This window comes from Lycium ferocissimum, unplaced genomic scaffold (assembly GCF_029784015.1).
Source record: "Lycium ferocissimum isolate CSIRO_LF1 unplaced genomic scaffold, AGI_CSIRO_Lferr_CH_V1 ctg4089, whole genome shotgun sequence".
Taxonomy (NCBI): domain Eukaryota; kingdom Viridiplantae; phylum Streptophyta; class Magnoliopsida; order Solanales; family Solanaceae; genus Lycium; species Lycium ferocissimum.
The window spans coordinates 68,407-78,667 of record NW_026725561.1 but is presented as its reverse complement, the minus strand read 5'-3'; the positions used below and the strand labels follow the sequence as shown (position 1 = coordinate 78,667).

Here is a 10,261-nt window from a genome sequence, read left to right as displayed (position 1 = left end):
AAACATATTAAATTATGGTCCGACGCACACTTAGAATGCCAGACACCATTTCCTGGCAGAACTCTGTTGAGACTTGAGTATTGACAGAGACAAGCAGGAAGTTATCTTTGAAATACAGAGCTAATATTAACCAAGCAATCATTTACTTCAGAGAATGGTACCACCAGATTTGCATAATGCTGGAAACAAAATTCCAATCAAATTCTTCTAATTCTTCTTATCAAATTACCATTTCATTTCTTAATTTCCTCAACAAGTTCCAAGCACAAGAGCAAGACTCATGAAAAAGTTGTGTCCAAGAACTAATCTAAATGAAGTATCCATACGCAGAACTATACACATTCACTACAAATAGTCTAATTATGGTGAACGAATCAAGCAAAACGAACAAAAAGAACTCATAAAACTAACCCGAACTAGGTTGGCATTAAGGATATTTGATTGAATTGAATATATACATACACACTTCATCCAAAATACCCATAAACAAACATAGGCATACACACACAAAAAAGAAAGAATTACCTGAAGTAGAGACTTGGTTTTTCCATCATCATCTTTGGGATTAATGAGCACGAAACAGTAATTTCCTAATTGTCATGACCCCGTAACCAAATTGATCATTTCACAAATCAAGAAAACCCATAATACAACAAACTCAATAAAAATGAAACAAAAAATGAAAGAAGTTTATCCAAAATAAAAGACTCCATACTCCATACCATTTTCCTCATACCCAATATTTATAGGGCTTTTGGCTTCCTTTGAACAATTCCCATCATCCACAACTACAAACACATTAACATTAGCAACCACTCACTTTATAATACTACAGATACATTAAGGGTGTGTTGGGAATGACGGAAATTTTTTTCTTATTTTTTCTTTTTTGGTTGCACTAAATGTTTTCCTCAAAATAGGAGAAATTGTTTCCTTAAAAATTAAACAGAAAACATTTTTCGAATCAATAGAAACACACCAATGCATCCCCCAATCCACCTCCCACACTATCCACCCTTTTACCCACCCCCACAACCCCCCACCACCACCCACCTCCCACCCCACCCCTTTCACCCACCTCCACCCACCGCGCCTCCCCCGCCACAACCCCCGCCACCACCCACCTCCCACCTCCCACCCCACCACTTTCACCCACCTCCACCCACCACCCCTCCCCCGCCACAATCCCCACCTCCCACCCACCCCCTGCAGCCTACTCCACCACTGGAAGTTACACTCCAAATTCAAGAACCTCATCATGTTTTGCTTTGAATATATACAAACGCACTTAAAATGACATTTTTCAACTTGTGTACCAAACACACCCAAGTAAAGTATTACATCCAGATGGGTAGTAAACAAGAAAAAAAGAATATTACCAGAGATTTTGATTTTGGAATTCTTTGACAAAGTGATATTGAGACTATTTTCATTTAATTCTGAGCTAAACTTCCCAGATTCCACAACAACCTCACAATTTCCTTAATATAAAAAAAACCCACAAAAAAAATAATGAAAATTAAAGATTTTATGAGAAAATAATTGAACTTTTTAACAGAACAATTTTGGTTCTTTCTTACCGATTGAAATTGGAGTAGAAGAGAAGCCAGAACATCGCTTTTTCCGTGCCATATTTACTTTGTGAGCTTATTATTTGACTTCGTTGTTTTTAGAGATGGAAAAAAAATGGTGGGAAACACAGAGCTTCTATGTTTATAAGGGAGGAATTAAGCGGGAAAAGGGAAGTGATTTTTTAATTTCATTTTTATGTGACACGGTGTGAATTTTAAAAGTAACAGATTAATTTTGACGGTAAATTCGAGTATGAAATCTTTAAATTTTTTGGAATGAAATTTATATATTTGGAAAATTGGTAGAAAGTACTAGTGTAAGTGACACTAATTAACAATTAAGTTTTTTAAAGGGTATATGAATAAATCACGGTAAAAGAAAACCTTTTTTGACTCTCAAAAAATTTAAAGTATTATATAAATTGGGACAAAGGAAATACTAGTATTTTCGGTCTCATGTTACTCGAATTTTAATTATACTTGTTGTGTATGAAGAAATACATTTATCCTTCAATTTATTAAAAACGGAAAGGTCTTATATTTGGTCCCCTCTATTGGCTATTGGTTAGGCTTAGACTATTTTAAAATTATATTAGTCTCAATTTCAAATATGAAATTTAACAAGTAATACAGTAATAGTCAAATGATGTAATAGCGTATTAAGTCAGTATATTTGTGAAGATTCATAAATAAGAGGAATTAAAAGTATATATATTTTAATTAATTAAAGATTAAAAGTGCCTAAATTTTAGATTGATTTATTACCAAAATTAGTTATTATAAAACAATAGAAAGTTATAGTCTTTTTAGTTCTAAAAACAATTTTATTCAAAAAATACTTTTGGCTAAAAATAAATTGTGTTTGGCCAATTAATTTAAAAAGCACTTTTGAGCAATAATTAGTATTTAGCTAAACTTTTAAAAAGTGTTTCTACGTATATTTTTCTCAGAAGCACTTTTCAAAAAAGTGCTTTTAAACAAAAGCTTTTTTTTAGCTTCTGAAAAATTGTTAAGTACTCCCCAAAAGCACTTATTTTCTAAAAAATTTGACCGAACACCTCACTTTTTTAAAATAAATACTTTTGGGGAAAAATAAGCTTAGCCAAACAGGCTATTAGTTATCAGTTTTATCATATAACTAGTTTATGATTATTATAAAATTTACTTGCAGTTGTCTTTCACCAATTAAGTAGTAGCATTCAGCGATTACTGCACCCAAATCACTTGAGAGCATAAACACCACAGCAAAAGATCTGCTTAATAAATTCTAGGCAAAAGTACAAATATACTTCTCAACTTTGCGATTTAAAACAAATATACGATCACCGTATATATATAGTCAAACATCTGTATAACAGGATCGTTGGGTCCAAAATGGCTGTTATAGAGATTGGTTGTTATACACCTATAGCAGCATTGACATTTAAATAATATTTCGCTGCTATGGTAAAAAATATATAAAATCTAGTTTTTCAGTTTTAATTATCAAATTCTAAGCTTAATCACATTTTATATAACGAAGGAAAATCGTTTTAGTGGTGGAAATACATATATTCATACAATATTCTTAGTCATAAATAGTGTAATAAATAATTAAATATTTTATCAAAATTTTTACACTTATTATTGTAACCATAAATATTCTATTTTTATAACGGAAAAGATCCATATATGCCCGCGGACTATGCGAAATTGCACGCATTTGCTGGTCGTTTAAAGGTCAGTCCGCCCATGCCCTAACGTTACAATATGGGCTATACATGCTCTTACACTAACAGAACCCACCAAAAAAAAGAGGTGGGTTATATTAGTGTAAGGGCATGTATAGCCCATATTGTAACGTTAGGAGAATGGGCGGACTGACCTTTAAACGACGGGCAAATGGGTGCAATTTCGCATAGTCCGCGGGCATATATGGACCTTTTCCGTTTTTATAAAGATAGTTAATTATTATATTACTAAAAAAAGAAGATAACTGTTATATGGGGATAATTTTACAAAGTGCGTATTGTTATAAAGTTGGTTGTTGCTATTATACGTAAAATGTTGTTATAGAGAAGTAAAATAACATAAAATCGGTTTTGAAAGAGAGGTGTTGTTATATACGGATGCTATTAGAGAGAGGTCTGACTGTATATGTCACGCCCTAAACCATGGCACTGGCAAAACACAACACTCGGTGCCTTACTACATGTGACCGAGCGAACCACATGGCTTGCTGAATCATCATGAGACATACATGAGCGGAATATAATACAAGAACATGACGAGCCTTTATAAAACACGAATAGTCATAATATCAAATAAAACACTTATTTAAATCATGAATATGGAAATGTCGAAACTGAGCCAAAGATGGCTACTCAACTCTAACAATCTGACACAACTGACTGCATAGTCTATGAAACCTCTAACATAAACATGAATCTCCTAAACACACTTGCTGGGACAAGGTCTCCAGCATACCTTTAATGCATAACTAATCATGAAAGTAAATAACTGGCTAAACCCCGAAGAGAATGGGGCTCACCCAAAAGTTGATACGAATGATGTCCTACTGAGCAGATGTGTCGTCCTGTAAATCCGTACCTGCATCATGAAATGCAGGCCCTAGGGCAATAAAAGGAGATGTTAGCACATTGAATGTACTGGTATGTAAAGCAACTGAATGAATAGACATGGCACTTGAAATAACATGGCAAGGGCTGAAACTAAAACTGAAACTTGATCATGAGCAATGGACATAAATATATATACGTATAACATGATAAAAGTATCTGTGGGAGAGCATTAGTATAACCGACATGTAACCACCACGTTAGTACGTGGCGTCTGATCTCTGCCCGACCAGCTAAGCCATCTTGTACCTTGTCGGGGTACAAGACATGAACATGAACATGAATGGATCCAAATCCCTCAATGGGGAAAATATGAAGGAATCGTCCTACTGGGCGGAGCGATCCTTATCCTGCGTTGGCATACATAGTTTCAGGTATGAAATTTTCTCGGTAATCTGTGCAACTCCCAAATTACATGAACATGAATATAATTGGCTTAGTAGCCCATGAATTATATAACTTGCTTGTAAACATGATTCTTGCTTGTATATAACATGAAGGTAATATATATAATATAACTTGTATGAACCTATGGATACATGTAGGATTTTCATGAAGATAAACATAATATTTCATAACTTGCATGTAGGAACCCATGGAATGCAAAGTATGGGTTTTCATGGATTGCGGACAAATTCTCAATAACGAAAAGGGACTATTAAGAACACAATATCGAAGTAATTATACAAACATAGTATATAATGGTACATGTACTTAGGGTTATCATGAACATGGCTAAAACCCTAGTTTTGGTGTAACTTGTATAATCATGGAAGAACGTGGCGTGGGGAAGAACAAAGATGTTCCCACACGTGGATAGAAACCCTACATACCTGGTAATGCTCCAAAACTTGTAGTAGAATTCCAAAAGATTAAACCTTGAGCCTTGAGATGGGTTTTCTTGAAAACCCTAGGTTAAGAATGATGAACTCTTATTTAGAAATCATGGATACATGTTAGAATTGGCTTGGAATGGTTGGAATAGGCTTACCTTGTTATTTTGGATTGTTGGGAGAAGAAAACCTTCGTTCTAGGGCTTGGAGAATGTGAAAAGTGGAAAAAGAACTGAACATGACTTATTTATACTTAACTATGTCGGAAATTTATACGGTCAACTTATACGGTCCGTATAACTTGGTCGTATTTGACAATGATTAAAATTCCAGAAACTGGAATTTCCCAAATAAGTTTCACGGACTGAATATACGGTCCGTATAATATTATACGAACGCAAGTACAGTCTGTATAATATTATACGAACGCAAGTACAGTCCGTATAATTTTTTTTTATTTTTTTTTTGAACTTTGGCGTAAAACTGAAATTTCTCCACTTGCATAACACGAACTGAAAATACGGGCTGTATAATAATATACGGTCCGTATAACTGGTCGTATAGGTGGAACTTTGCTGAACTGAGATAAATTTATTTCCCACACTCCTCATATGGTCTTCTAAGTCTCAAATCATAAACATAACCTAGTTTAAAGGTATGAGGTGTTACAGTAAACCTCTACCGTGGTGCAAAAATCGTTTCTTCGATGCATTTATTTTTAAAAAATCATTTAGCTTATCCTCGTTAATTAAAAAAATATCACGTGACCCTCGAGAATCCATACATCCCTTATCAGTGTATGGATAGCTATTTCTTGACCACAGGTTTAGGGGTAAAAAAGTCAAAATAAGTGATTTTAGCCCTTATAGAAAGAAAAGTGATTCTTGAACCCCTTTCACGCTCTTTTTAAAAAAATAAATCTATCCATTTTTTAGTAGACTTATATTCTTAAAGACATGTGACAGTAGCTTTTTTAGTAGGTCGTCTTGTTCGTTTAAAATGTTTTATCTTCGTGGCTTTGAAAAAAATGCTCATTTTTAAACTAACCAAACCTGACCCACCAAAAAAAAAATCATGTGGCTATAAAAAAATAAGTCTACTAAAAAATGAATATACTTATTTCTTTAAAGCAATGTGGCATTTTTTTAATGAGGGGTATATCTGCTCTATATTGCAAAATTGATGTGTATATTTGCACCTTTCCTCTAAATTCTAAAATTGAGTTCACATAAAATACTTTTTAAATTCAAATAATTTGAATCCTTCAAATTTATTAAGTGATCGTCTTTTAAAATAAACACACTTAATATTTGAATTTACAATAAGAACAACAATAACATATTCAATCTAATCCCACAAGTGGGGTACGAGGAAAGTGATGTTAAGGCCTCTGAGGGACTATTTCTAATTGACTCTCGACTTAAGCACAATATACCAGAATGAATCCCTAAAGTGGAATTACCGTCTCTATTCTTTTTCCCCTCAAATTCTATTCTTTTTCCCCTCAAATATCCCTAACGAAAAATATTTAATTAAAGGCAAAAGAACCTTTTTTATTCCTCTTTTTCTAATAGTATTCACTTTGGTCCATTTTACTTGTCATTCTAATTAAAAATAGACGGTCTAAAATAGTTGTACATTTAAGAAATCAAGGTATAATTAGTAGTTGTTTATTTTCATCTTTACCCTTATTCATAAAAATGGAGAGATATTAATGTGGTGGAAGAGTGGTATTACATTGAGAGGAGTAATAAATAAGGATAATTTAGTCAAATTATTCTTTAGTTAATATTTTTTCCTAATAGATGTGCCAAAAAAAAAAGACAAATAAAATGGATAGGAGAGAGTAATATTTATGGTCCATCTAGAGGGTGTGTTCGGTATGGAGGAAAATGTGTTCTTGAAAAATAAGTAAATTTCTACTTATTTTCTCATGTTCGGTTGGGTAGTGAAAAATAAGTGAATTTCTACTTATTTTCTCATGTTTGGTTGGGTAGTGGAAAATAAGTGAATTTCTACTTATTTTCTCATGTTCGGTTGGGTAGTGGAAAATAAGTGAATTTCTTACTTATTTTATCATGTTCGATTGGTTGGTAGAAAATATTTTTTGGAAAATACCACCCATGCCCCCGCCCCAAACCCACAACCCTATAATGCACCAACCCCCACACCCACCACCCACCCTGACCCACGAGCCACTTCATCTTCACCCGCCCCTACCCCCACACCACCACCCACCCCAAGCAACCCACCCCCATCAAACCACCACCCTCCAACTACTACATGTTCACCCACCCCTACCCCTACGCCACCATCCACCCCAACCCACCCCACCTCACACCACCGCTTTATCCAACCCTCCCACCACCCACCCCTCCCAAAATTTCTAGTTCATATATTTTATTTAACTTTTATAAAAAATAGAAATTTTTTTCTTATCCACCCCACCACCACCCACCCCGCACCACACCAAATTTAACCACACAAATTTTTCATTTCTATACATTTTTTATAAAGCTAAAATTAAATATGAAATAAAAAATTTGAGAGGGGGGGGGTGGGGTGTATGTAAAAGAAAAAAAAATTCATTATTTTTTTAAAAAAATAATTTTTTTGGAGGGGGTGGTAGTGTGGGTGGTGTAAAAACCAACTAAAAAAACTTTTTAAAACTTTTTTTAAGAAAAAAAATATTTTTTGGAAGCGGTAAAGGGTTCCCACCGGGACCGGGTGGGGTCGGGGGGGGGGGGGTAGTGTAGAAAACCCCAAAAAAAGAAGAAGGGGGGGTTGGGGTGGGTTGGGGAGGGCGTGGGATTGTCGGAGTTGTTGGAGTTTGGTGGTTCAAAGTATTTTGTAGTGGTAAGGTGGTTGGTAAAATGTCAATTGTGGACTTGTTTTTTTTACTTTGATTAGGGAAGTCATTTTTCCCATTTTGAAGAAACTTATTTTCCTAAAGAAAATCCAAAGTTTTGACCAAATGAACATGAGAAAATTGGAAAACATTTTTCGGAAAATGTTTTCCTTCGTACCGAGCACACCCATAGGGAAACAACCGTTCGCAAGAAGGCAAACTATTAAAATCAGGGACGATTGTGAGTTGTTGGTCATATTTATGCTCGAGGAGTGCAATAGCTTGTTTAGCCGAGTTTAAATCGTTTATTTTGAAAAATACTTTTAGAAATAATATTTTTGGTGAGAAGCAGTTTGTGTTTGACCAATTAATCTATATATAATATAAAGCTAGGCATAGACAAGGTGATGTGGCACATCTTTATGGCCTAGAAAATTATTTATCATTTTTCTCTTCTTTTTTTTAAACTTTTCCTCATTTTAAAATTAATAAATGTGTTTTATATTAAATAATTCAAAAGCCACTCTCTAAATTCTCTTAATTACAACTCTTAATTTTCTTAATTACGCCTTTCCTCCCTTATTTAATATCGGTACTTAAAATTGCAGTTAGTTATGAACCTAATGAAGGTCAAGGGTTAGTAAAATAAAGCTTAAAATTTGAGGGGCACGCTAACATCCATCTTATGATAATTACTATCCATTATTATATCTTGTATAATAATTTGTAATGCACTAAATATTACTCCTACAGATTACGTTACTAGCTATACCAAAAGTCACTTTCTTAATCTCCTTAATTACACTATTTCCACTCCGTTTCTTTTGATTTTAATGTATATTGAATGTGGTATTCATTTGGAATGTGAAGTGCTTAATCATTGTATATATTAACCACACAAGACAACGCGAATTGTGCATTCATTTTTGCAATTTTTCTGTTGTACCTTTGACAGTGTTTGATGTTTTAGCTTTCTCAATTCCGACCTTTTTTAATTTCTTCTTGACATAATTGTGTTTCTTCATTAAAAGCCTTTATCTTGTTCAATTTCTATCGCCTTATTTTTGACTTCTCATGTCACCTTAGTAATAATATTATAAATTTTCTTATCTAGGTGAATTTGAAGAAAGGGTGGTTGCTTGACAAAACAACGACATTAGAAATGACTATGATTGGTACATAAGGTAACAAGGGAATTGTAGCTTTAATTCTTTGTTTCCCAATATCATTTTTCTTCTTATTTGTAATTTTTTTTTCCTACAAAGATTATTCTTTTGTAAGAGTACAAAGAGGCTTAGATTAATGAAAAATGAGGTGAGGTAATTTGATTTGACGGATTGCTCTTTCAATTCATTAGGTGTAGATATGTTGGCATACATTTTATGTTCATTGCATGCGTTGTCTTTGTAAATGTGAATAGAATTTAACATTGAAATTCCACTCCTCTTGTATTTGCAGTTCTCTTTCAAATATCTTCTTACTTTTTTCATCACAGCTGATCATATATTTTTCTCACTCCTCCTTTTATATTTCATTTTACATACATTACATATGGAAATGTGAAGAGAATTTTTGTTTTTATGTTTAACTCTTACGAGATAGAATAAAATTTAATTTACTTCTACGTTATATATGTTTAGATTTGAAAAGAACTATCAATATATAGAAACTAATTCATATTATAAGTAGTTGCATACAAAAAGGATATATATATATATATATATATATATATATATATATATATATATATATATATATATATAATATTGAAGCTCGGCATAGATAAGGTGTTGTGAAACCTCTCTATGGCCTAGAAAATTATTTATGGAGAAGCAAAGTGACACAGATGGTGAACCAAACGGATGCAAAATCGCTATTATTCTTACGCAATTGTAATTTTAAGTTACATTACTGACATCCAAAGTAACAAGACTACCTAAATTGTATATATCCACCTTCCCGTTAGCGTAAGTAACCATTATGCGAATCATGTTCATACCAATAGTTCTAACGGAAATTCGCTCTATATTTCTTTAAAAGTAACTAGTGAATATGTTCGCGCTTCGCGGGGTTGAGAAGAAAAGTTACTCATATTGTTAAATAATCTATGTAATGAAGCAACTTTAATTTAAAAAAAGTTTTTCTTTCGATAAGACTTCTTATTACACAAAGTGTTGAGTAACGCCACTTTTTCTTCTTGGCGACAAAACTGATGAGTAATCCCATAAGCAGCCTAATTGAAAAAATACACTAAGTTGTAAATTCATGATCTTGAGATTGAACATGTAAAAGCGCGACTTTCTAACAAATGAAAACTATAAATAATAAAGCTACCTTAATTCTTATAAAGAAGATCGAAGTTATATTTAACCTCTTAATTCTTCACCTTTC

The 10,261-nt window shown here is 33.3% G+C and overlaps 1 protein-coding gene across 1 annotated transcript; it reads right to left on the bottom strand.

The window, feature by feature from the left end:
- Positions 1–28: 28 nt before the first annotated feature.
- LOC132044257 (uncharacterized) lies at positions 29–1,671 on the bottom strand (the record flags this gene model as incomplete). The annotated part of the gene is made up of 5 exons (XM_059434746.1): positions 1,581–1,671; positions 1,380–1,481; positions 723–788; positions 507–590; positions 29–120 (listed from the first exon to the last, which is right to left on the bottom strand). Coding segments are annotated over exons 1-5 (396 nt in total), but the record flags the coding sequence as incomplete, so codon positions are not given.
- Between the last annotated feature and the right edge of the window lie 8,590 nt (positions 1,672–10,261).